General features: G+C 45.0%; 1 protein-coding gene across 2 annotated transcripts in view; it reads right to left on the bottom strand.

The window, feature by feature from the left end:
• Window positions 1-15,905: 15,905 nt before the first annotated feature.
• DPYSL2 (dihydropyrimidinase like 2) overlaps window positions 15,906-27,874 on the bottom strand; it is a 113,938-nt gene continuing 101,969 nt past the window's right edge. For both annotated transcript variants that reach the window (XM_084884812.1, XM_084884813.1), the window contains exons 11-14: window positions 27,074-27,244; window positions 21,269-21,448; window positions 20,280-20,445; window positions 15,906-18,413 (exon numbers count right to left, since the gene is read on the bottom strand). In XM_084884812.1, the coding sequence (XP_084740938.1) occupies window positions 18,322-18,413; window positions 20,280-20,445; window positions 21,269-21,448; window positions 27,074-27,244 (609 nt within the window). In that variant the 3' untranslated portion in view covers window positions 15,906-18,321. The remainder of the gene's footprint in view (window positions 18,414-20,279; window positions 20,446-21,268; window positions 21,449-27,073; window positions 27,245-27,874) is intronic.

Below are 27,874 nucleotides of genomic sequence, written 5' to 3'. Positions count from 1 at the left end.
TTTATCATATATAGCTTTTATTACGTTGAGGTATGATCCTTGTACTCCCACCTTGTTAAGAGTTTTTATCAGGAAAGGGTGTTGGATTTTATCAAATGCTTTTTCTGCATCAATTGATATGACTATATGATTTTTATCTTTCAACTTGTTTATGTGATGTATCACGTTTATTGATTTGCGGATATTGTACCAACCTTGCATTCCTGGTATAAATCCTACTTGGTCATGGTGTATGATCTTTGTGATGCTCTGCTGGAGCCGATTTGCTAGAATTTTGTTGAGGATTTTGGCATCTATGTTCATGAGGGATATTGGCCTGTAATTCTCTTTCATTGAGTTGTCTTTATCGGGTTTTGGTATTAGGGTGATGCTGGCTTCATAGAAGGAGTTCGGAAGTGTTCCTTCCTCTTGAATTTTTTGGAATAGTCTGAGGAGGATAGGTTTTAGTTCTTCCTTGAATGTTTGGTAAAACTCTCCTGTGAAGCCATCTGGCCCTGGGCTTTTGTTTGCTGGAAGCTTTTTGATGACTGTTTCAATTTCTTCCCAAGTCACTGGTCTATTGAGATTTTTAGATTCTTCCTGATTGAGTTTTGGAAGTTTGTATTTTTCTAGGAATATGTCCATTTCCTCCAGGTTGTTCAGTTTGTTGGAATAGAGTTGTTCGTAGTATTTTGTAACAATCCGTTGTATTTCGGTGGGGTCTGTTGTTATTTCACCTCTTTCATTTCTGATTTTGTTTATTTGGGTCCCCTCTCTTTGTTTCTTGGTTAGCCTGGCTAGAGGTCCATCTATCTTGTTTATTCTTTCAAAGAACCAGCTCTTGGTTTTGTTGATCTTATGCATTGTTTTTTTGGTCTCTATGTCGTTTATCTCTGCTCTGATTTTTGTTATTTCCTTCCTTCTGCTTACACTGGGTTTTTCTTGTTGCTCCTTTTCTAACTCTTTGAGTTGTAGAGTTAGATCATCTGTTACTATTTTTTCTAGTTTTTTGCAATAGGCTTGTAAGGATATGAACTTCCCTCTCAAAACTGCTTTTGCTGTGTCCCAAAGATTTTGGATTGTTGTGCTTTCATTGTCATTTGTTTCCAGGATGTTTTTAATTTCTTCCTTGATTTCTCTGGTAACCCAGTCCTTGTTTAATAGCAAGCTGTTTAGTCTCCATGTGTTTGATTTCTTTGGATTATTTTTATTGTAGTTAATTTCCAGTTTTATGCCATTATGGTCTGAGAAGATACTTGATATGATTTCTATCTTCTTGAATTTGAAGAGACTTTGCCTATGTCCCAAAATGTGGTCTATCTTTGAGAATGTCCCATGTGCACTTGAGAAGAATGTATATTCTGTGGCTTTGGGGTGGAGTGTCCTGAAGATGTCAATTAATTCCATCTGGTCTAGTGAGTCATTTAGGATTGATATTTCTTTGCTGATTTTTTGTTTAGATGATTTGTCGAAGGGTGACAGTGGGGTATTAAAATCTCCTACTATGATTGTATTGCTATTAATCTCTCCCTTAATGTCCTCTAGCAGTTTTTTAATGTATTTGGTTGCTCCTGTATTGGGTGCATATATATTTACCAGGGTTATTTCTTCTTGTTGGATTGTTCCCTTTAGTATTATGAAGTGGCCTTCATTATCTCTTGTTATGTCCTTCACTCTGAGATCTAATTTGTCAGATATAAGTATTGCTACCCCAGCTTTTTTTTCATTTCCATTTGCCTGGAAAACTTTTTTCCATCCCTTCACCCTCAGTCTGTGTGCATCTCTTTTTCTGAGGTGGGTTTCTTGTAGACAACAGATGTATGGGTCTTGTTTTCTTAACCAATCTGTTACCCTATGTCTTTTGATTGGAGCATTTAATCCATTTACATTTAAGGTTATTATTGATAGGTACTCATTTGACGCCATTTTTATTCTATATCCGTGTTCCTTCTTCACTTCTTATTTCTTTATTTTTACAGTAGACCCTTTAGCATTTCTTGCATTGCTGGTTTGGTGGAGATAAATTCCTTCAGTCTTTTTTTGTCTGTGAAGCTCCTGATTTCCCCTTCAATTTTGATTGATAGCCTTGCTGGGTACAGTATTCTTGGATTCAGACCCTTCCTTTGCATGACTTTGTATATTTCATCCCATTCCCTTCTGGCCTGATAAGTTTCTGTTGAGAAATCAGTTGCTAGTCTGATGGGGGTTCCTTTGTATGTAACTTTCTGTCTCTCTCTGGCTGGTTTTAAGATTCTTACTTTGTCGTTGTTGTTTGCCAATTTAATTATAATGTGCCTTGGAGTCTGTCTTCTGGGATTCATTTTGCTTGGGACTCTGCGGGCATCTTGGATTTGTGTGGGTTTTTTCTTTTCTATTTCAGGAAAGTTTTCTGTCATTATTTCTTGAAATACTTTTTCCATGTCTACCTCAGTTTCCTTTCCTTCTGGAACCCCTATTATTCGAATATTATTTTGTTTTGTTTTGTCCCAAAGCTCCCGTAGGCTCTCCTCCTGCTTTTTAATCTTTTTTTCTAGAAGTTGCTCTACTTGGGTATTTTTTTCCATCTTATCTTCTAGCTCACTGATGCGGTCCTCTGCTTCATCTAGTCTACTCTTGATGCTTTCTATTGAGTTCTTCATGGTAGCGATGTCACTTTTCATTTCTTCTTGGTTCTTCTTCAGTTCCTCATGGCTCTCCTTCATTTCCTCATGGTTCTTTCTCATTTCTTCTTGGCTTTTGTCAAATTTCTCTTCCATTCTTTTTAGCCATGCTATGATCATTACTCTGAATTCTTGCTCTGGCAGGCTGCTTACCTCTGGCTCGTTTACTTCCTTTTCTGGTGATGCCTGCTTTTCTTTCAAGTGCGGACTATGTTTTTGTCTCCCCATGGCCTCTCTTTTCAGGATGTCTGGTTATGTGGTATTCCTTCTCCTGCGTTGATTTTGAGGTACAAAATACAACACTACCAGGTACAACACAAGCGGCACTTAACAGGAATGTATTTACAATATTAATAACCTCTAATAAAGGTGACCACTAGAGAAAGGCAACTTAGGGGATAGGAGAGAAGGAATAAAGGTAAAAATAAAATAAAGAAAAATTAAAAAAAAATAAAATTAAAATTAAAAAAAAAAATTAAGTAAATTAAAAAAAAAAGAGGGATAAAGAGATAGAAAAAGAAGAAGAAGAAAAAAGTAATGACAAAATGAAGTTGGAAAACAGGGAAAAAAAGAAGAGGGAGAGAGAGAGAGAGAAAGAGAGAGAAGAAGCAAACTAAAAGAGAAATGGGAAACAAACTATATATATATGGAGAAAATTGCCATAGAAAAACCTCTGGACCCAGCCAATGCCAGTAACAATACTTGGAGATTAATACAAACTACAATATCCACTATTATTAAGTAAGGCTATGATATACAGAAGTAAAATAAACAAACAAAAACAGAGGATTTAAAAAAAAATACAAAGCAACAATAACAATACAGGAATAAGCATAACAATTTCACTAAAAGGCATAAAAATTCACAATAATCAACCTTCACACATACAATGCGAAAAGGATAGAGGGGAGAATGGATTTTTTTTTTTTTTTTAACTAGTTAATATAGTGCAGAGATTGGTATTTATACACTTGGATCAGGGGTTGGAACTTAGGTCTATAAGTATAGTGAGAGCTTTAGCAGGGGGTATAGAGAGAGAATAGAGGAAAAACTAAAGCCGGAAAGGGATAGGATAAACTGTAGACTAAAGGGTAAAGTTTAGTAAGAGAGTGATAGTGTAAAGGTTGAGTTGAGATAGGGTTGAATGATGCTATAGTAGAGATTAAAATAGAATGAAGGTTACTCCCAATGTAAAATAAAGAAAAAATAAAATGGTACTAGAGAGAGAAAAAAAAAGAAAAGAAAGAAAGAAAAAATAAATAAATAAAATTTTTTTTTAAAAAAGTTGCAAAATAGCAGTAGTAATAGTGATAGAGATTGAAAAATGTAGTAATTGAAAAGGTAAAATCAAGTAAGGAAAAAAGAAAAAAAATTGTTTCTTAAGTAAAAGATATGAAAAATGAAAATTAAATAAAAGATGTAAAAAATGAAAATAAAGTAAAGTATAGCAAAATTAGCATAAAAATGACCAGTACTGGTCACTCACTTCCTCAGTTAATGTATTTGGCACTTCTGATTCTCGGACCAGACAGTCTTGCAGTTCCCAGCTTTCCACTGCACCTCAGTTTTGTAAGGTAATCCTTAATTTTTAGTAGACTATATCTTAGATATTTGTGTCCATTTATTTTTGATTAATTAAAAGACAAAAGAAAAGAAAGGAAAAAAAAAAAAAAAAAAAAAGAAGGGCAGTTTGTAATTCAGCTCTTAGGTGTCAGTGTTTCCGGTTTGACCTCCCAGTCTTTTTGGTTGCTCCGGCCTTCTTTCTCTATGGCTCTAGCTGGCAGGGTGCCAGCTGGCTCCCAGACTATCTCTTCTGGCTCCGATCCCTTGTTTCCAGGGAGGCACTTTCTCCCTGCAAATTCCCCGGATATGCCCAACTAGGCTGATCTTCCCTAGTATTCCGAAGCTAGGGGGTGAAGGGGATCAGGCGCCGAGGTGTCCAGATGCTCCGCCCTTGGCGGGACAGCCGCGATACTTAACACTCTGTCCCGTGTCCCCTGGCTTTAAAAAAAAAAAAAAAAAAAAAAAAAATTCCCGCTTCTGGGGAAGCTTATGCCAAACCCAGCACTAGATGTCGCTGCAGCCTTCTTAGTGCTCAGCTTTGCGGGCGCTGCATGGAGGCAGGGCCGGAACTCCCCGGCTACTGTGGCTGCCGGCACCGCGGGACCGCGATCTCTCAGGCTTTCCCCGCAAATTCTGACCTTTCCGTGGGTGACCGAAGAACTCCTTTGAATCCACACGCCAGCGCCAACTCGGGCGTCTCAGCTACTGGATGGAGCTCTCCGCAGTGGGCTTTCCAGGCCTCAGAGAAGCCACTCCTTTCTCACAGCGCTGCCGCCGCTGCTTCTGCCGCCGCCGCAGCCGCCGCGGCCGCCGCTGTGGCTGTGTTGGCCACCGGCTGGAAATCCTGTCCAGCGGATCGCTGCCTAGCTTCCTTGAAACCTCTGCTGCCCCTCAGCTGCCAATCAACCCTCCCTGAGCGACTCAGATGTTACTTTTATCTGTTCTGGGACCAGAGTCAGAACAAGTCCGACTGTTCGGTCGCCATCTTCAAGCTCCGCCCTAAAGCAAATCTTGATAGACATAAAAGGAAAAATCAACAGTAATATAGTCATAAAAGGGAATTTTACACCCCATAAACATCAATGGATAAATCTTTCAGACAGAAACTCAACAAGGAAACAGTGGCATTAAATGGATTTAATTAAAGCAGATGGATTTAATTGATAATTTCAGAGCATATCACCCCAAAGTAGCAGAATATACATTATTTTCAGGTACACATGGAACATTTCCTAGGATAGACCATATGTTAGGACACAAAACAAGTCTCAGTAAATTTAAGAAGATTGAAACCATATCAAGCATCTTCTCTGACCTAATGGTATGAAACTAGAAATCAATTGCAAGGAAAAAACACACAAAGACATGGATGTTAAATATCATGTAACTAAACAATGGATGGGTTAACAATGAGATCAAGGAAGAAATTTTAAAAAACAAACAAACTTGAAACAAATGAAAATGAGAGTATAACAACCCAAATCTTGGTGACACAGTGAAAACCATCCTAATAGGGAAATTCATAGTAATACAGGCCTACATCAAGAAATAAAAGAAAAATCTCAAATAAACATTCTAACTTTACACTTAAAAGAACTAGAAAAAGAAACAACAAACAAAGCCCAACTTTGGTAGAAGGAAGGAAATAATAAAGACCAGAGCCGAAATAAATGAAATAGAATCTTAAAAATAATATAAAAGATCAATGAAACCAAGAACTGGTTTCTTGAAAATAAAAAAAGATTAAAAAACCTTTATCCAGACTCTTCAAGAAGAAAAGAGAAAGAACCCAAATAAATAAAATCAGAAATGAAAGACAAGAAGTAACAACTGACACCAAAGAAATACAAGGGATTATAAGAAAACATTACAAACAACTATATGCCAACAAATTGGATAATCTAAAAAAAATTAATAAATTCCTAGAAACAAACAAGCTTCCAAAATTGAATCAGAAACAATCAGAGAATCTAAATAGATAGATTACAACTAGAGAAATTGAAGCAGTAATAAACAAAATATCCTAACAATGAAAGTTCTGGAGTGGATGATTTCACAGGTTAATTTTACCAAACATTCAAAGAAAAACTAACGCCTCTCCTTCTCAAACTATTGCAAAAAATTCAAGAGGAGGGAAGACTCCCAAGCTCATTTTTCAAGGCCAGCATTATCCCAATTCTAAAATCAGATAAAGTCACGACAAAGAAAGAAAATTATAGGCCAATATCCCTGATAAACATATATGCAAAAATTATCAACAAAATATTAGCAAACTGGATCCAACAATACATTAAAATATCATACACCATGATCAAGTGTGATTTATTTCTGGGATGCAAAATTGGTACAATATCTACAAATCAATAAATATTATACTCCACATAAACAAGATGCAGAATAAAATCACATGATCATATCAATAGATGCAGGAAAAGCATTTGATAAAATCCAGCACCCATTTATTATAAAAACTCTCAGCAAAGTGAAAATAAAGGGAACATACCTCAACACAATTAAGACTATATATGACAAACCCACAGCTAACATGGCCAAAAACTACAAGTATTTCCCTTAAGATCAGGAACAAGATGTCTGCTTTAATCACTCTTATTCAACATAGTACTGGAAGTCTTAGCCACAGTTATCAGACAAGAATAAATAAAAGTCATCCAAATTGGAAAGGACGAAGTAAAAATGCCATTATTTGAAAATGACATGATGCTGTATATAGAGAACCCTAAAATTCCACCAAAAAAAACCCTAGAACTGATAAACAAATTTATAAAAGTAATACGATACCAAATAAATATCTAGAAATGAGTTGCATTTTTTCACAACAATAGTGAAATATAAGAAATTAAAACTAAAAAAAACTACCCCATTTACAAATGCATAAAAACAAAACTAGGAATAAATTTAACCAAGGACGTAAAAGACCTATACTCAGAAAATTATAAGACATTGAAAAAAGAAATTGAAGAAGATACAAATAAATGGAAACATATACCATGATTATGGATTGGAAGAATTAACATCATTTAAATGTTCATATTACCCAAAGCAATCTATAGATTTAACACAATTTCTGTCAAGATACCAATGGTGTAGTTCACAGAACTAGAAAAAAATATTCCAAAAAAGAAGGAAATCTTGCCTTTTGGGACAGCACGGATATATTATTAAGCTAAATGAAATAATCCAGTCAGAGAAAGACAAATACAATATGATTTCACTTATAAGTTGAATCTAATGAACAAAATTATTAGAAAACAGGCCTCTTGTAACAGGAAGACCATCTTCCTTAAGAGGGCTGCTGGGGGCGATCTGAGACGTTGGCCCCTAGTAATAAACTTTTTTAGTGACTCTAGTTAAATCTACTTTGTACTGATACTCCAAACTCAGAGTCAGCCACTGGTCTCATACACAGAAGAAAGCCCCTTTCCCTGTGTTGCTGGCTAGGTGCTTGTCTAGAAAATGGTTGCTCACTGAGGTGGTGCATTTTGTTCTCTAGCTAAGTGTCAAGGGTTCAGAAACTTGCTTTTGCACAGCTCGTACACTGCTGCCATCTAGTGGCAAATCTATGCAACGCGCCAAAGCTACGTTCTTAACATTTTATTCCAAATTCCTCAACAAATATTTGTCAACTGAGACTCTTAGGTCTTGGGCCTATCATCCCAGGAGGAAAAGGGCATGGTGATGGCCACACAGGACCCCACATTAAACTGGAATTAAGTGTTTAACGGCAATATCCTGCAAAGGACCATTCATCTGAGTAAGAACTTGGGGTGGGTGAATGCTGAGTGGCAGGGTGGGGTGTAGAGAAGAGGGAGAACTGTGAGGGAAGGAGAGAAGGAGCAGCAATAATTCCAACAGAGTAATCCTTTGTGGACATTATAACATTTCAACAAGTAGCCTCATATTAAATCTGCACATGAGTCACTAAGAACTGATAGAAAACTTATGGGGCAATGAACAGCAGGACCAGAAAAGTAAAACATCTGGTCAACTTGGTCCTATAAAAGTTTACACGAAGAGCTCCAACTTGGTCCTATAAAAGTTTACAAAAAAAGCTCATGTTAACGATCAGATTAGTGCCGTTGGAAATGAACCTGGCCTGAGCTATGCAGACAATGTGCCTCTGGGTCCTGCAGTAGCAAACTTCTCCATTTTTGTTCTTTGTTTTATTTTCTTCTTTCATTTTTAAAAAATATATTTTATTGATTTTTTACAGAGAGGAAGGGAGAGAGATAGAGAGCTAGAAACGTCAATGAGAGAGAAACATCAACCAGCTGCCTCTTGCACACCCCCTACCGGGGATGTGCCCACAACCAATGTACATGCCCTTGACCGGAATCGAACCTGGGACCTTTCAGTCCGCAGACCAATGCTCTACCACTGAGCCAAACCAGTTTCAGCTATTTTCATTTTTTAAGACTCATGAATTCTGTGTGGAATCTTTCCCATCCCCTCAACTAGCTACCTTGCTTGGGTACCTTGTAGTTTGTAGTTCTGGCACAACTCTATTCACAGTTATTTGTTTATAACTGCCACTCTAGACTGAGACCTCATTTGACCATTTTCTATTGTGTCTGGGTTGGATGTGGGACCCACCTCTCCACAAACTGTCAGGTAGAGGGAGATTTGAGGAGGTGTGTAAGCACAATCCATGCCTTTCTCTCTGCCAAGTCAGCCCCGCATGAAGGGATTTTTGTTGTTGTTGTTGTTGTTGTTTAAATTTCTTTATTGATTAAGGTATCACATATTTGCCCTCATCCCTCCATTCCCATCCCACACCCCTCCCCACATCTGCCCCCTCCCCCCCGGTGTCCTTGACCACTGGTTAGGCTTATATGCATGCATACAAGTCCTTTGGTTGATCTCTCCCCTTGACTTCCAGCCTCCTCTACCTTCCCTCTGAGGTTTGACAGTCTGATCGATGCTTCCCTGTCTCCGGGTCTGTTTTTTGTTCATCAGTTTGTGTTGTTCATTATTTCCCCTAGATGAGTGAGATCGTGTGATACTAGAAATACACTTATAAAAACCAAAAATGAGACAAGCAATAATGGTTATGCTGAAAGTCAAATGAATCAGTCTGTAGTGAGTTTCTTTCTGGGCCAACAGTTCTTTTGCATGAAGGAGATTTGTACATGAACATAGGACAATTAGGTCAAGTGCTGAGGTCATAACTAGAAGATCTCTCAGATGCAGTTAGAACCCATGGAGTCTGGCATAAATCATTGCAACACTTTGAGAATCAATTTCCCATTTTTCTTAAGATAAAGTGACAAGATTACCTTCTAGTGGAGAATAATTTTGTAATTAACCTGAGTAGTAAAAATTAATGGTGTTTTCCATCCCTCTTCTACTTCTATCACCTGGATTTTTTGGGGGGGAACTCCGCCTTCCCTAGTGTGACAGAGACAATGCTCTATGTTAATTAAACTGTTTCCTTGTCATCGTGGGAACACAGAAAACCTATATTTCCCAAGCCACTTGCATGTAGGTGAGTTATGAAATGAATTCTGGCCACAGGAATGCAAGTAAAAATGATGTGCCTATTTCTAGGCCTGACCTACTCTTCTCTCTCTCTCTCCCTCTTCTGCCAACACTGGAAGGCAGGTGTTGAGGATGGTGGTTTGGAGAATGGAAGGAGCCAGGGTCACTGTGTTATCACTTAGGTGAGAGAGACGCACAAGAGAGCCTCCTGGCCTCATATGACCATGCTGGAATTTGCTGGAATAAACTGTCGTTGAGTTAGTCACTTTATTTAAACGTCATGTGTTCCAAAAAGCTTACTGTCTACTTTGGGAGATGAAACCTGAACCTTAAAAAGAAAATGCAAATAAGAGCAATCACTGCTATAGTCCTTATGATGAGCCAGGTATTATTGTAGGCACCTCTCATATAATAACTTACTTAACCCTCGCAGCAGACTTACAGGGTGGAAAATATTATCTCCAATGTGTGGATGAGGAATCTGGGGCACAGAATACTTAAGTCACTTGTTCAAGAGCACACAGCTAGTAAGTGACAGGTCTGGGGTCTGAACCCAGATTAGTGAGGCTCCACAGACTATGTTCTTAAACACTATACTTTTATTTATTCAGCACCTATTTGTGCAGGGAACTGTTCTAAATGCTATGGGGGAATAAATAAAGCAGGTCTCTATTTTTAAAGAACTGATCGTCTCCTAAGGCAAAATTGAGAAGCATCTACTGAGTACTGAGTATTGAGTACTGACTGTATTGAGTACTGAATATTGACACAAGAGAGGTTAAAAGAAGGAAAGGCTAGCAATGCAGTGAGTGTAACAATAACTAACATCTACTGAGCACTGAGTGGACCAGGCAGTGATCCAAGAGCACAGTCGCACGCTAACCCATGTTAGCCTCACAACAAGCATAAAGAGGACGTACTGTTATTATCCCACCTGCAAAGGAGGAAATAGGTTCAGAGTTCAATGACCTGACCGCACACCCAGCTAGGAGACGGCTAAGCGAGGATTCAATCCACACAGTGGACTGCAAAACCCATGCTCCTACCTGCTATCCCCTCATGACTCAGCAAAAGAGTTATCCAGGATGACTCTTGGATTTCAATTTTTGCCATTTCCAGGACTATGAGGCTGAGCTCATTATTTACTAGTAACTTCTCTTAACTTCAATTTCCTCATAAAATGGAGCTAACAGTTTTCCTTTGCTCACTAAATTATATTCACTAATATTTTTGATATTATTATTACCAGTATTATCATCAGATTAGAGGCCCATTGCATAAAGATTCATGCAATAGGCATTCCTTCCCCTCGCTACCGGTACCAGTATTCCTCCAGCACCAGTTTTCCTCCGGCACCAGGAACCCAGACCTTTGCTCTGGCCACAGCAGAGAAACCAAGCCTCTTCCATCTTCAGTCTTCTGTCATCTTCAGTTTTCAGTCGTCTTCAGTCTTCAGTCTTCTCTCAGACCGGAGCCTTCAGTCTTCGCTCTGTGCCTGCATATGCAAATTGACCTGCCATCTTTGTCTGCTTATTTTGCATACTCATTCCTGATTGGCTGGTGGGTGTCACAGAGGTACAGTCAATTTGCATATTTCTCTTTTATTAGTGTAGATATGGAGACTAATAAAAGAATGAAGAAGGATGTGTTCCAAGCAAACATAAGGAGGTAGAAACACACAAAGATGTGTAACCCTGCCACAAAAGGTCTTGGAGGTTTGGCCATGGATGAGAAATAACTGTCTTACTGAGTCAGTTAGTTGCAGATACACCTGGTGAAGATGTTTCTTTACTATTTTATCAGGAAACTTTCCATGAGTGAAAGTTCTCTGGGATTCCTCTAGCTTCCTTTTCTCCCACTTAGCTTCAGGTCATCAGCTTCATCCTATTCTGTTTCCTGTACTTGAGCTAGCAGTGCCATGAACAAACGTTTTTATATCTTTTGCTGTGAATCTTTATCTTCTTCAGAGAGGAGTACCTATATCATGGGGGGAGGGGAGGCCGAGGGGGATAAAAATAAAATCAATCCTCTCTTGCTGACATGGATCACCTCTCAAGGCCTAATTCCAAAGCATCATTTTGCCAAAAGGTCCCCTTCACACCAAGCATACGAACGGGATGGAGCAAAGGAAGTGAAGAGGACAGGAATATTTGGAAAACAATAAGGAAACTAGTCTGGCTGGTGCATTAGTTCATTTACATAACGTAAAGAATTTAGTGAAAGAAAACCTGAGAAATACAACGTTCAAATTAGCATACGAGGCCCAGGGTGGAGAAACCATTTTTTCAAGCAAAGCTATGCCTACTAAAGTCTACCCAGGTGCCAGCCAACCTCTGTACAGGCTGATGGGATGGGGCACATGGCGTGGGCCATTATTGGTCAGGAGGTCCTTCACCAGGAGTGGTTGCTCTGAGGACAGAGCAGTGCAGGGGCTGCTGGCTGGCAAGGCTGGATCTGTGAGGGAGGCTCCAAGCAGGATGGGGGGGGGGGGGGGGGAGGTGTTCAACAGTTACAAGTGGGGGACATGGACTCAAGGAAATCGTGAGAACTAGAAAGAGAGTTCAAATGATTGCCAAGGGGTCCTGGTGAGATGCTAGAGGAAAGCTAATAGTCTGAGGACAACCAAGGCATATGGTTGAAGGTACAGGATGTTAAAATCTGAGTGTAGCAGGAAGGGTGCATAGGAAAGCTGGTCAGAGAGCGGAAAATAAGAGTGGGGACCCATCTGGGCAGGACACCTAGCAGACAGCTAGACTCCACTCCTAGCTCTCTTGAGAAAAAAAGCAGTCCTCATGTAAAAAAAAAAAAAAAGCAGTCCTGACTGACAACAATCTCTACTTTCTCACCATGTAACTATGTCGGAGAGAAAAGAGGTGTGTCCAGCAGAGGGCGTGCAACACCACAAATACGCTACTTCTTGAAAGAAGCTTGCTGTAAACCACAGGCTCTTGAATTGCTGATGGGTGAAAATGGCGAACCTTCGGAGTGAGAGGGGAAATCAAAGGCAAGAGCCACCAGAAAGGGAAAGCCCAAGGCACATCTAGTCTTTTCCGAGGAAGGACTGGCCCTGAGGAGCTGGCATGGCAAATCAGTAAGTTCCCTGCTGCTCCTTCTCTGAGGGGGCGGATGGAGGGGAGGGTCTATCATGGGACTATCATGGTTTCCTAGTGCCTCCCAAGTCACACGATGAAGCTGAAAGCAGCTGGCCCTGGGCAAGGTCATGGAGGCGGTAGTCTAGCCCACCTGCCTCTGCATCTGCCTGCTCCCATCACATACACCAGGCTGCCAGGTGGCTCTGTGCTGTGGGATGCACTGTAGTGGGATGAGGAGTGTTTGTGTAACTGCAGCACAGCATAGCTGTCGAAATTACCAGTCACATAAATAACCTCAATGCAATTACTTATTTGAACCATACTTCTCTCTACACCCCTCATATCATGTCCAGCTTTGCAGTGAGCCACCTGTCCCCTTCCTAATGACACCGTCCTCTCCTGACATCAAATCTTCACGAAACGGCAAGGCACTTGCATGTCTAGTATTTTCAAAATATTTCCAATAGGAATTCTTTTATTCGCATTTGCAATAGCTTTATAAAAGTATGTATGTGCCTAGAGACATTTGCAATCTTTCCCCAAATCAACACCATTTCCCCAAACCTTGTATGTGAAACTTCATGTACTCAAACTATTGTTATTGTTTTCCTTTGCAGCTTTCGCCCTTCTCTGAACCATGTGTCTTCCGGCTGTGCGTTCTTTTTACCTCGAGCCCATATAGCTCCTACTTCGAGTCGGCTTCATGAGATCATGTCTTCTTTTCTGCAAAGCTCATCTGTCCACAGTTCTGCTCCTGAGTCTGCCTAACTACCTGTACAGCCTTACCCTCTGGCACTTTCCGCCTCTCTTTCCCCCACACCCTTCTAAGGGGAGCTTTCCCATCGATGGTAGAATAATAGTGATAAAAAAAACATGGCCTCCAGACCCCGGCTGATCGGTTTCAAAGCCTTTTCTGAGCAAGTTGTTAATGCTGTGCCTCTGTCTCACCTGTACGGTGGCAACAATTATGCTGGGTTGTTGCCGAGATTCAGAGTTCACATGTGAAATGCCCTTAAAGGGGTCCCTGGCATGTAATAACAAATGTCAGCTATTGGCCGTGTGCCTTTAACGGGTTGTTTTAATTAACATCATCTCTGATGTCTCATAGTCTTGTGATCTCTGCAGTCAACTATCTATTTCTATTTTAGAAAGAGACACTTAAGACACTGTTCCCAGCAGCTCCCTGGCATTCCTTCCCAATCCTCTGCTCAGCCCCATGTCCGATTTTTGGCTTGCCCTTCCCGATGTGGGCCTCAGCGGGGAGTTAGGCTGAGAAGGTAACATATCTCTACCTTGCAGAGTAAATGAGAGGCTTTTTGAGAGAGACGAACGTAATCAGTATCCCCTTCTCAGTTGATGGGAAAGGAATGGCTCTGCTACAGAACCTGGCCAGAGGAAGTGATTCCAGCTCCGGGCAATGCAAGGTGAAAACACCTCCTGGGGATCTGCCTCCACTTACCTTTCCTAGATGTGCTTCAGTCTCCTTGGATTACATCATAGTTATGTGCCTGGCCCACTGTTTAGCCGCATGGCACCCATGGGGCTCCCTCTTTAGAGCACCCACCTCTTGGCCATCCTCCCAGAATTCCCTGCTCAAATGGACCCAAACCTGTGTGTAGCCTGTGCCTACTCTGGCCTCTGCTGGGTTGTCCTTCAGAGCAGAGCCCACAGCTGCGGGCAGCCTCAGGGTGTCTGCTAGGGGCGGGGAAAACTTGGGATGTGAGCTGGGTTGTCCTCAGGCAAGAGCATGAGCCCTGAGTGTGGGAGGAAGCCAGAGTGGGGCCAGGAGAATGAGCTGTGAGCCTGGGATTTTTAACTCTTGGCCCAAGTCCCAACAGGGTCAGGGCCAGCCTTCATGGCCCCTCCCCGCCCCCCATCTCAGCTCTTGGACAGACTTGAATTTCCTGGATCCCAATGCTGGGTTGTGGGCACACCATGGAGCCAGCCCTAGACCCGCAACACTGGCTCCTGGGGTCCCCACACTTGTCCTCAGGGCGAGGACCAGGGTCTCTATTTCTCATGAAGGATGTGTTTCTCTTCTGGTCACTAAATGTTATATCGCCTCTGGCAATGTCTCCGCTTTGATTTGTTGCTAGGACTTTCCAAGATCCCTCACAATTTCCCAACTTTGTAGCTGGCATGCTGTGCTAACCCCAGGCCTTATCTTATTTTCCCTGTTCTCATTTTCCCTTTGCTCAGTACTGTTTATAAAAGCTTGGTATAGTAAACCGCCTGATATCCTGTTTGGACAGGGGGATAGAAAAAAAGAGAAAGGGAGAGAAAGGGCTGTCAGCAGCCCTACCATGGCCTGGGAGCCCCCAGCACACACCCTCTTCACTCCGTGTTTTCAGAATCACAAAGACCAGTTAGTGGGGGCTGTGGGAGGAGCACCAGCCTGCTCACACCCCTGGCAGCCCGCTCAGCACTGGTTTGGGGACAGGAAAATCAAATATTTTAGCAGAAACCGGTTTGGCTCAGTGGATAGAGCGTCGGCCTGTGGACTGAAAGGTCCCAGGTTCAATTCTGGTCAAGGGTATGTACCTTGGTTGTGGGCAGGCACATCCCCAGTGAGGTGTGTGCAGGAGGCAGCTGATCGGTGTTTCTCTCTCATCGATGTTTCTAACTCTCTCTATCCCTCTCCCTTCCTCTCTGTAAAAAAATCAAAAAATCAAAGTATATTTAAAAATAAAAAACAAAAACAAATGATTTATGTCTGGGTTTCCCGCGAGCTCCTGGACTGATGCAAATCAATATACATTAAGTCTCCCCTCTTCCATGTTCCCGTGTAGCTCAAGGATGTCCTGGAGAGCCCAGAGGTCACCCACACTATCCCACATGGCCTCGGCTACTCCCACATCCCATGGTAAGTCTGTAGCTGGATTCCGGAGCCCTGGTGGCCTCCCCAGGACAGTCTATGAATCGGACACTCAGCTCCGCCATGCAGAGCTCTGCTGGGAACCAGGCCTCAGTGGCCTGGACATACAGCGACAACTCTGGACCCAGGACCGTCACCAAAGCAGGGTCAGAGGGCCCAGGAACACTTCAGGAAGGGCGGTGGCGGGGGAAGGCCAGGCCAGGCGCCCGCCTCTGGAACATCTCAACACAGACACAGCCGTGAAACAACCACATTTTGCTTTATTAGGCGTTCCATAGTAATATAACACAGAGTCCTTAAGGAATAATAAACACGAGACTTATTTGTTTTTTAACCATAATTATTTTGTCGTTAAGACAGTGGTTACAAAAAAGAAAAGGTACTCTCCTGGCTACACACGGTGATGCGCTTTAGCACTGAAAGTCCCTCCTCACGGGTCACAATCACAATTCCAAGGGTCAAGAACCATCTATAACGAAATCCTACAGTTTCAGAGCATCAAGTCACTGCAGTTATTCAGGCGGAGACACTGTCGAGTTAGCTTAGCAGTTACACGTGACATTCATCTAACAGACACACAAGGCAAGCCGACAGGTATACATGCTTATACAGCCTGCGGGAATCGCCAGGCTTCGAGTGGTTTTAAGGAAACGATCCAAAGAACCCAAATGACCAGGACCTGGTACCGGAAAGACAGAAGACTCAAGTGAACACTGAAGAGCTGCGAGTGTTTCTTAGCATCGAAACAAAAAAGAGTACTTTTTCCCAACTGGTTCCAATTTCTCCCAAGGGAAGGTGAGAAAAACAAAAAAATTAAATATATTAAGTTAACCAATTATTCTTTAAAAGTGCAATTTCCTTTTCAAATAACAAATAAACAACAACAGTAATAAAACGTAAGAAACCCCAACCATAACCCCGAAGGCAAATGGGTGTAGAGACAAGTGGAATGATGGGATGACCTGCGTGGTGGTGTTGAACGTCACAAAAGCAGCTGGGTTCTAGGAAAGCCTGCGGACAGACATCGCTGAGGAGAACCGGTACACACGCTCGGAAGGACGTGCCACACAAACCAGCGGAGACAGGGGCATGCACGAAGGCAGCTAGTGAAGGGCCACTGAGACGGGGAGGAGAGGGGAGGTGCTGACACAGGTCACCGTCGGTCTCTACGGGCCACATGTGTGAGGTGTGAGTTTCTCCACAAGCGGCTCTGACGTCACATCGCACTCATCAAACAGATGTCTCCCTTTGCAAAGTAAAACGGGCTATACGTCCAATTTCCCCCCAAATTTTCAGAGTCTAAAAGGCCTCCCTGTGTTGCGTGATGTCTTTCGAAATAATGGGACAAGAAAACAAAGGTTTTCCCCCAAAGTGAGAAGCCCCATTGTGTCCAGGAACCCCAAAAGATACTTAGCCAGGAAACAGCAGGCTCTTGGGGCCACTCCCACTAGCTCAACAGGACTGGTTGGCTCACTGGGGTTTGGGGGCTCACTTTACAGATTTGATTATGTCTCATCACCAGCTAGCACTGTCCGAAGGATGCTCTCCCATCCTGCCGCCTCAGACTTCTGCCACATCTCGGCACTGCTTCTGGGTCTCTTCAGGACCCAGGCATGACAGTGTGGGGGATGCCTCGGCCCTCCCCTGCGCCTGGGGAGTGTCTCAGACTCACAGGCACATCCTCATGGTGATGGGTGGGTAGCACCAGTCTTACAGGGACAAGGACAGCAGTTGACTATGGTTGTGATGACAAAGCTCACACCCTCCCAGGCAGGTTCTTATGACCACAGTGGAATGGTAGACCTGGTCATTTGAAAAGGCAGTGGGGAAGGAGAGAAAACAGTGTCTCAGAGACGAGGGCGGAAGGAAACACAAAGGAAGAGATAGACGAGAGAGAGAGAGAGAGAGAGAGAGAGAGAGAGAGAGAGAGAGAGAGAGAGAGAGAGACTGGGGAAAATATGTAATCTGCAGCAAAATCTAAGCCAAAAACAAAACCTGCCCTAAAAGCAGTCAGCCCGGAAGACTATGGAATGGTGATGTGGACATTCTGGAATCTTTCAGGAGGGACACGCCGAGTGTGCCAACCACCTGAATCAGCTTGATGGTTACATAATTGCATCATTAGGATGTCCAGTTCAAACCCCTTGTATTAGTATTGAATTAGGCTTTCTAATTTAGTATTAAAAAAAAATCTCCTCCCTCCCCGACCCACCCCTCCCCAGCCCCATAACGAAAACATTTTTTTTTTTAATTTAAAAAGAAAAAGGCAGCTCTGGGCAATTCACTTTATCTTCTTTCCCAATGAAAAGGAAGAGGATAAATACAACAGAGGTTGGAGATGAGAAACACCCTCATGGTGATTTGCTCTGTTTAGCATGTCTGAGTGTTGGATGCAGTCCCATGTGTGGGGTAGTGGGTAGACGTGGTGTGATGTTTATAGATGTGTAGAGGAGTGGGTGAGCAAAGTCAGTGACTCCGGGTGAGGGACGGAGTGTGAGGCCCAAGAGGGAGCCCCGTGAACTGGCTGCCCCACAGTAACTATCACAGGCTCTTTAAAAAAAAAAAAAAATTAAGGAAGGAAGGAAGGAAGTCTCAGAATGTCCTCAGGTATCCCATCCCCTAACCCTTATCCCCCAGTGGAATGGGCCTGGGAACTCTAGCCCAGGCTGGTGATGTTGGCACGGCCACCAGGGGGCGCCACGATGCGCTGGGTGGTGCGACGGGGGATGTTGTCGTCAATCTGAGCACCTGGAGAGGAAAGAGGAGTGAGGGTCAAAAGCAGAGTTACAGGAGTTCCTGCTCGAAGGCCCAGACCCACTCTTTGTCCCCTCCAAACTCCCTGGAAGTTTAAACTACAAAGAATTGATGGGCTTAAGGTGGTCAAAGACTGAGACAGTATAAAGCAGTACCTGCAGAAGCCAGTTGGATCCATCACTTGAAAAAGTAAAGCTATCTATACTAAGAGTAAGATGCAAATTGACTGTACCTTCGTGACACCTATCAGCCAATCAGGAGTGAATATGCAAATTAACCCAACAAATATGATGGGTTAATTTGCAAATGCAGGCACTGAGTGGCCAGGGGTGAGGCGGGATGCTTGCATCGTCACCATGGTGATGATGCAGGCTTTCCGCACTGCCCCAGCCACTCCTGGCCCCTGGAAAGCCTGGGAAGGTGGAAAGGTGGCTTCGGCCAGAGCGAAGGCAGTGCCGGCAGCCAGGGGAAGAAGGCCCATTCTTGCACAAATCTTCCTGCGTTGGGCCTCTAGGGTATAAAACAACACTCCATTCCAGGCTTTCTTTTGCCTCTTACATCCTATTCTGTAATCAGTTTGAGTGCAGCTTTTCCAAGGCACAGCCCTCTGGCGTTATGTTCCCTACTAACACTACTCATCTCACTGTCTAATCAAAAGCAAAGGAACAATGGTTCCTTACATTAATGGCCTGGGGACATAAGAAAGCACAACACCATTATGCCCATTTTAATTTATGACAAAACTAAGGTTTGTTATTATTAAGTCTTTCGAAAATGAGTTATATGTATATGGGATATATGGCAATGCTCTAAAAACCAGTATATCTGGGGGGGGGGGGGGGGAGAGAATCTAATTAACTGTTTAACACACCCTACAAATCTGGATACATATTTGTGGTTCAGAGGGCTAGAAAAGTGGAAGGTTCTAGTTATGGGCCAAATGAAGGACTGAAAGGAAATTTCAAGTGCAGAAGCTCTAACATCTTGACCCCTTCCTCTCATCATCCCTGATATCACATATTTTTATTCAAGCAAATAGCTAACAATTCTCAAATGGCTCTATTCTGAGCTCTTTGCTTGCACATTAACTCATTTAATCCTCACAACAACTCCATAAGGTAACTACTACTATTATACCCATTCTATAGATGAGACTGAGGCACAGCTAGCAAGCATCTGGACTACAAAGTTAAGCTGCTGACACTCCATAAGCTGAACTACACAAAATACAGTTGAACCTTAAACAACGCAGCGGGCAGGTGCACCAACCACCTGTGCAGTCAAAACTCTGTGTGTAATTTTGACTCCCTCAAAACTTAATTACAGTGGGCTCTTTGCCTCTGTAGATTCAACCTAACATGGACCAAAAACACTATTTTAGGTTTGTATCGGTGGGAACCTGCGAATGCAAAAATATTGTTTTTGATCCACATCTGGTTGAATCCACAGATGTGAAGGGCCAACTGTATTTATTGGAAAAAATCCACATAGCAATGGACCTGCACCGTTCAATCCCATTGTCCAAGGGTCAATTGTACTGCGTATTAGGGGAGAAGAGAAATCCTGAAATACCACCACATCCTTTTCTAGGATGGCCATACTACAGAGAGAAAAAATGTCCTGTTAACGTACGGGGCATTGCACACAGTGTACGCACCGTGCCATTATATGGGATACAAACGGATGTCAGGACTCTGAGACTGGCCACTGGCTGAGAGTGACATCTCTGGTGATAGCCGTACGTCCCACTTCGGGAAAAATGGGAATACCACTCCCTTCTGCCTCTTCTCCTTCTACAGGCGGGATTCCAGACTCAGCAGCCCCCTGCAGAATTGGGCCCTCCCCAAACCATAGCCATACCAGACAAGCTGAATCCAGACTGGTGCAGGTTCCGGACAGGCGGGGCCTGCTGCTTGGCCGGAGACGTCTTGGCCGACGAGGCGGGAGTGACTGTCTTGGGTGTCACGGACACCTCGCACACAGGCCCGTCGTACAGGCCGCGGGGAACCCCTCTCAGCTCCGCCAGCTGCAAGACACAGGCCCCTCGGTTCAGGCCACATTCGGAGGGAGGATGCCTCTGGGCCACCCTCCCGATGTGGAGGAAGAGAGGCTAGAACAGAGGCCCGTGAGAATTAGAGCTGGGGGGCTCTCCTTAATGGAGGGCAGGCCAGGGACAGATGTCAGCATGGCGCCAGCTCCACGACTCCAGGCCAGCAATCCTCCTAGGTGGGTCATGCATAACTGGCTACTCTATAAAAATTAACATTTCTTACCATTTTCCCCAATGCACTTCCACTTAAACCTCCAGGAATTCCAAACATATTGTGAAAAGGATCTGTTTTGATGGTCAAATCGGGCCCCAAACTTCCCTTCCAACCTCACTCTCCCTTTCATACCCTTCCCGCTCCATTGGCCCAGCCTGACGCCTCCCGCCCAGGGCTGCAGACGACTCTCCACGCCCTGAATACACCATGCGTTTTCCGTGCTCATAACATTCCCTCTACACATTCCCGCGTCTCCCTTCTTTGACTTGCCAATCTCCCACTGAACCTCCAAGACCCAACTCAGAATGCCCTCTCGCCATGTCACTCCCTCTCCCTGCCCTCCCCTCCCCCAGCTCCTCAGCAGAGCTCCTGCCCCTGAACCCTATCACAGCACATTGTCGGTCTCACTTCCTTCTGGCTTGCTGTGGACACGCCTGACTCCTCTGCTGGTATTCTCAACTCCAGGAATTTAAAAAAAAGTTTCCTTTTTCTCTGAATCCTTCGTACTCATCTCGATATTCTGACTCAAAGTGCTTAGAAGGGTTTATGACATTAAAAAACAATCCTATGCTCTGAGCTACTCACCCGGCTCCTTGCCTTGATGCGCTTGTAAACGAAATCGGGGAAGGGCTTTCGGGGGATGTAGCGCCCGGAGCCCTCGGTGACGTGAAGGGTGCCGTCTTCCAGGACGATCTTCCCCTGGCTGATGACCACCAGTGGAGAGCCGCGGCACTCCATGCCCTCGAAGATGTTGTACTCGAGAGCCTGCAGGGAGAGGAGGGCACAGGACGCTTGGGTACGCCCCGCCACCCTGGCTGGATCTCACCCGGCGGGCGGCACCCACGGCCCCACATCGCAAGGACAAAGGAAAGACCCAGAGCCGGAGTCCCTGCCCCACGGACCACACCAGCAGGCGTTAGTCTCCAAGTCTCAGTCTCTCTGTCTAACACATCTCTTCCCAACGGAAAAGCATGAGGACCTGTACACGCTACGAAACGGAAGAGAAGGATTCCACGCATTAGCAGCGATGCTGTTCTCACTTACTGAAGCTCCAGTCAGGTTGGAAGCAGAGGCCTTCCGTGACTGAGTTCTAAATTTAACCTTGGAGTGGCCTTCCTGGGCTAGGGTTTCCCGCTGGGGAGCCTGGCTTTCCATACCGCTAGCGATGTGGTTAAGCTGCAGTCCCCAAATGACAGGACTGGGGTAATTTAAGGGGCTTGTCTTCATAACATGTTTGAGGTTTAGTTCATTTCCCAAACATGCAGCCAGCACTGAGTTTCAAGCTTTTCAGGGTGACCTTGGGAAGGGTGTCATCCTTTCAGGACCGGCTCAAGCTCCATCTCTGTCAGGTTACTCCACGGTCTACACTGAGTGGCCAGATTACTATGATCTCTGAACGCATAATAATCTGGCCACTCAGTGTGTGCGTGTGGTGTGTGTGTGTGTGTGTGTGTGTGTGTGTGTGTGTGTGTGTATTAGAGGCCTGGTGCATAAATTCGTGCATGGGTGGGGTCCAGCCAGCCTGGCCAGGGGGGGAGGGGACATGGGCGGTTGGCCAGCCTGCCTGCTGATCAAACTCCTGGTTGAGGGGACAATTTGCATATTAGCCTTTTATTATATAGGATATACACTGAGTGACCAGATTATTATGCGTTCAGAGATCATAATAATCTGGCCACTCAGTGTATATTCTCACAGACTCCCCTGGCATATCTGTGTGCCCTCTTGGAAAACATGCTGGAAGCAAGGCAACAGAAACCAGGGGCACTGTGCTCCCCACAAAAACTCCACTGTCAGTCTCATCCCGCAGCTTCAGCTCACCCAGGGCCATCCCGACTCCCGGAGGCCTCCTGCTCCTTCCTGTCTGCCTGCCCTGCCACAGGCACCAATGCCTGCACTGAGCCCAGGAATGGCACATACATAGGCAGCTCCAACCATACAAAGCCGCTTGGGCTTCTGGGAGAATTCAGGCCAGGCTATCAGCACTGAAAGAGTTAGCCTGGGAATGAGCTGTCCCGCTGTAGGTCAGCACCTCTGCTGATGGGCATGGAGAAGCCCCGGCTGGCTCCTTAGCTCACATTCAGTGTCAAAATGCAGTGGTGCTGGCCTGGCCAGTGTGGCTCAGTGTTTGAGCATTGACTCGTGAACCAGGAGGTTACAGACCAATTCCCTGTCAGGACACATGCCCACGTTGCTGGCTCAATCCCTAGTAGGGGGTATGTGGGAGACAGCTGATCGGTGAGTCTCTCATCAGTGATGTTTCAGTCTCTCCCTCTCCTTTCTCTCTGAAATCAATAAAACCATTTTTTTTTTTAATGCAGCAGTGCCGACTGAGAACAGCAATGAGAGAGTCAGTACTGCTCTGAGGCTCCGAGTACAAATGTGGAAACAACGGGAGGAACGAGACAGAGAGCACCTGGGAGGAGGGACCAAGTGTGTCCACATGTCATTCATCGATTCTAAGCCACTCCTCCCTGAAGTCAGAGCGTGTCTTGCAGCAGGTGGACCTGCACAGTCCGTTGCTGTCAGTGGAGACTGAGCCGAGTGCCCCCAGGGGGACCTGGGTTTGCTTTCCCCTCTGGCCTATTGGATGACCACACGGAAGCCATTGGATATTAAATTCCCAGCTTCAGGCTCCTCTGGCCCCTACAGGCAGCAGGAACTCAGACCTCCAACTTGCATGAGTACCGGCTTTTGGGTCACAGTCTCCGAGGAGGCATTTTGTCCTCTATATCCACAGCCAAAGTCAAGGCTCACAGACTTGACCTCACATCCTGCGTGGCAGATTCCCCTCTCACGTACCCTACGCTAAGCACAGGCTGGTCCTCGGTGGCACAGCGTATTTTCATAGAGTCTGCCTCACCTTGACTGTGATGTGCCCTGCTGGTGGTACATAAACTGAGGGATCATCTGGGCATGGATGGCATTCAGATGTGGTGAGATGCAGGCAGCTCACTTCAGCCCTGCCACCTTCCAAGACTTGGTGACGATCGCAACACAAATAGCATCCTGTGTGTGCAGGTCCCTGAGAGAATTCTCTCAGCTCTGAAATGACCTTGGAGAGGGTCATCCTTTAAGGGCTGGCTCAGCCTCCATCTCTGTCATGTTCCTCCACAGCTAACGGTCTACATTCTCACAGACTCCCCTGCACCCTACTGGAGGAATGGAGACAACCTTGGAGCCGGTGCCATCTGCCTTGGGTTCACATCCCGGGCCGCTATTTGCCACTGTGTGACTTTGGACAAGTCCCTTACTCTCTTCTGAGCCACAGCTTCCTCGTCTACAAGAGGCCCACTTCGCAGGAATGGTGCTAGGATCACGAGACATAGAAAAACCAGAGCAGCTCGAATGCTGCTTGACACAAAGCAGGCGTGTTAAGATACACTCCCTCATTCACTGCTGGTTTCTCACTGCACTGTCCCAACAAGACTGCAGGCCCTTTAGTGTCAAAGACATCGGAAGATAGACGTACTGAGTTTAACTGCATGTGAGGGACTGAGCGTGACCCCAAGAGCTTTGGGCCACCTCCCATTCCAAAACGATGGAGGAACCAGCCCCAGGATTCTAAGTGACTTGAAGTCAACAGGTCAGTGGTCAGATCACAGGGAGTTCAGAGCCCACCCTCTGTCCAGCTTAATCACTCCCCAGGGTAGATGTGTTTTTTGTTTTTTGTTTTTTGTGGGTTTTTTTTATGTATTTTTATTGATTTCAGGGAGGAAGGGAGAGAGAGAGAGAAACATCAATGATGAATCATTAATCGGCTGCCTCCTGCATGTCCCCTACTGGGAATCGGGCCCTCAACCCGGGCATGTGCCTTTGATCGGAATTGAACCTGGGACCCTTCAGTCCACAGGCAGATGCTCTATCCATGGAGCCAAACCAGCTAGGGCCCTAGTGTAGAGGTGCTTCACCTACATCCACCGGGGGCCCTAAATTACTCATCTGGCTGGATGCCTGGGAGATCCAAGCAGAGGCGTAGCACCAGGCTGTCAATAACAGTTATCTTAAAGCTCCAAGTTAAAGCCAATCGGCACTGTGGCAGGAAACGCTGTTACATGGGGCAGACTCCTGTCTGTATTCTCCCAAATGATGACTGCTGTACAGGCGTGTGTAGGGCGGGCTCTTTAAAACAAGCGAGGATGAAAAGGAGACACTTTTGGAAGCCAGCATGTCCTAGATGAGACTGCCTGGCGGTAAAGGCAGGGCAGTGCTGTCGCCCTCGAAAGGTGCGGATGGAAGGCCTGGAGGCAGAGCCTGAAGGCCTGGAGGGAGACCCAGCGAGGTGGTCTGCGGTTTACAGAACGAGTCCCGCTCCACCCTCCCAGGAAGCAGCTCTGGGGAAGGGCGGCAGGGAGGGGAAGCATCCACTGAACCCCGACCCGGAGGCTGCATATGCAGGCTGGCAGGGAAGCGCGCTGGACAATTTTGGGTTCTAATTCCGGCTCTACCGCAAAATAGCTATGTAACGTTAGACGGAAGCTCTTGGAGCCTCCGTTTATTTACCTTCCCAATCGGGATGATAACACCATCTCTTTATTGGAAAGGCCAAACAGAAGAGAAACTGGGGAGGAAGATGATGTTAACTGCATAGGAATACGGGGTTCACTGGGCAGGATCCGCTACCTGTAAAGAAGCCACCCTGGACCCCGAGAGGTTGTGATTAGGTTACAAGTCGGTGTGGCCGTAAGGCTGTGCTGCAAAGCTAAGCCAGCCGGCGAGAAAGGAGGACGGAAGTCAACTATAAATAGATACCAAGGGTGGAGCAGCCTTCCCGGAAGGCACCCACCGTCCCAGCACCCACAGGTGCCAGGAGAGGCTAGAGGCGAGCTCCACACCTCAGACCCCCCTGCTCAAGTGGGAGAGGACCGGGGCACAGCAAAGGGCTGTCCATCCCTTCTGGAGAAATGCCAGGAGCCAGCCCCTGAGCTATGGTGGTCCTGGGAAAAGAGTCAGGACCTGCTGGCCCAGGCTAGCGGGGGTGGGTCGTCCAGAATCAGATTCCCTATTGAGTCAGCTTTCAATTCGGAACTTTTATTCACTCCCAGATTCATGAGTTTCTGACAAAACACTTCTGTCCTGGGTCGATTTATTTTCCAAAGCTCCCTTTGCCCATATTCTTTCAATAGTGTATCTATACAGGCACATCGATATATCTATACATACACAGTCACACGTGACTTTTTCTATAAAGAGCCAGTGGTATCTAACATCTCTACCTAGGGCCCCTGACTTCACTGACTCACCAGACATCCAGAGACCTGATCTAAATCCCGCACTACCAACTGAGGAGCTTGAGACGTGACATGAGTTACTTGCCCAAGGTCCCAGTAACAAGACAGGGCATCCCCAAATTCTGCGATCTGGACTAAGAGACAAGACTACCTCGGCAGGGTAGCTGGACAATTGTGGTTAGAGTATTGTCCTAATACACCAAGACTGCAGATTCAATCCCCAGTCAGGGCACATACAAGAATCAACAAATGAATGCATAAAAAATCTCTCTCTCTCTCTCTCTCTCTCTCTCTCTCTCTCTCTCTCTCTCTCTCTCTCTCTCTCATCAATAAATGAATTTTAAAAATTAAACAAATGACATCCCAAGCTCCAGATCCTAAAATCACATCAGAATGGCTGCAGGGAGTATCTCTTCTATTTGGAAAGAAGTCAAAGTCAATTAGCTCCTTGAGATAATAGGAGCCTTTGTCATTTGTTTCTACAGGGCATCATTGACTGAGAAAACAATGGCTTAAAAGAATAGACATGGCCGGGACGGTTTGGCTCAATGGATAGAGCATCAGCTTGGGGACTGAAGGGTCCCGGGTTCAATTCCGGTCAAGGGCATGTGCCTTGATTGCGGGCAGATCCCCAGTGTGGGGTGTGCAAGACGCAGCTGATCGATGACTCTCTCTCTCATCGATGTTTCTGGCTCTCTATCTCTCTCCCTTCCTCTCTGTACAAAATATATTAAAAAAAAAAAAAAAAAAAAAAAAAAAAAGAATAGACCTGCCCAGTGGGCACCTCAGGAGTGTTTATTTAGATCCCCTGCACCCGGCTGCCATGGGCGGTACTGCACCAAAGTATAAAAATGGATTGGTGTCTGGCTCCTAGAAGCTCCAGTGTCCTGCATGATTGGAGGCTCTGAAGGTCTGTAAGCAGAGACTATCTGTAAGAGAGGCTGTGGTACTCCAGAATGAAAAGAGTAACTTACAGTCAGTCTTTTTTACCTAACTAAAGAAAAAAAAATTTATCAACAAAATGCAAATTATAATATATCCCAGGCAAAGTTCATTCCTCTCACAGTGAGTTCTCTCCCTCAATTCTGGGCCTCTCCACGCCTCTGTCTCTGAGACTGTGATCTGTTTGGATTGGGAGCGTGCAGTGAACAGGACTTACGCTGTTGTGGGTCTTAGCAGAGATGGTTTTAACGCTGTCGGGGTCCCAGATGACCAGGTCAGCATCGGAGCCCACAGCAATGCGGCCTTTCCGGGGGTAAAGGTTGAACACTTTGGCTGCGTTGGTGCTGGTCACAGCCACAAACTGGTTCTCATCCATCTTCCCAGTGACCTGCAGAGTAGAACACCACACACACACACACACACACACACACACACACACACACACACCAAAAGCAGGTCAAGAGGTTGAAGGGTGGACTGCGGCTCAGCAATAAAAGTGAACACACCTTTGATACATACGACAACTTGGATGTTAAGGGCATTATGCCGAGTGAAACAACCAATCTCAAAAGGTCACATATAGTATGATTTCACTTGTATAAACATTCTTGCAATAACAAAGTTACAGGAATGGAGAACAGAATAGGTGTGGCAGGGGATAGGGGTGAGTGTGACTGCACAGGGGCAGCATGAAGGGGCTCTTGGTGGTGACAGGGGACATCTGTACCTTGTTTGCAGTGATGGTTACATGAATCCCCACAGGACAAAATCACACACACACACACAGGACAAAATCACACACACACACACACACACACACACACACACACACACGGCACTATCTTTGATCTCTGGGCTTGATATCTTCCTCTAATTATGTGAGATGCAGCTATGGGAGGAAACAGGAGGAAGGTACACAGGCCCTCTCTGTCTTCTCTTTGCAACTTCCTCGGAATATAATTATTTCAAAATGAAAAGTTTAAAAAAAAAAAAAAGTTGACAGGACTGTAACGCCTCC

The sequence above is a fragment of the Pipistrellus hanaki genome (genome assembly GCF_964339955.1).
Source record: "Pipistrellus hanaki genome assembly, chromosome: 5".
NCBI lineage: Eukaryota > Metazoa > Chordata > Mammalia > Chiroptera > Vespertilionidae > Pipistrellus > Pipistrellus hanaki.
Note: the sequence above shows the minus strand (reverse complement) of the source record. Positions and strands in the feature narration are given on the sequence as shown.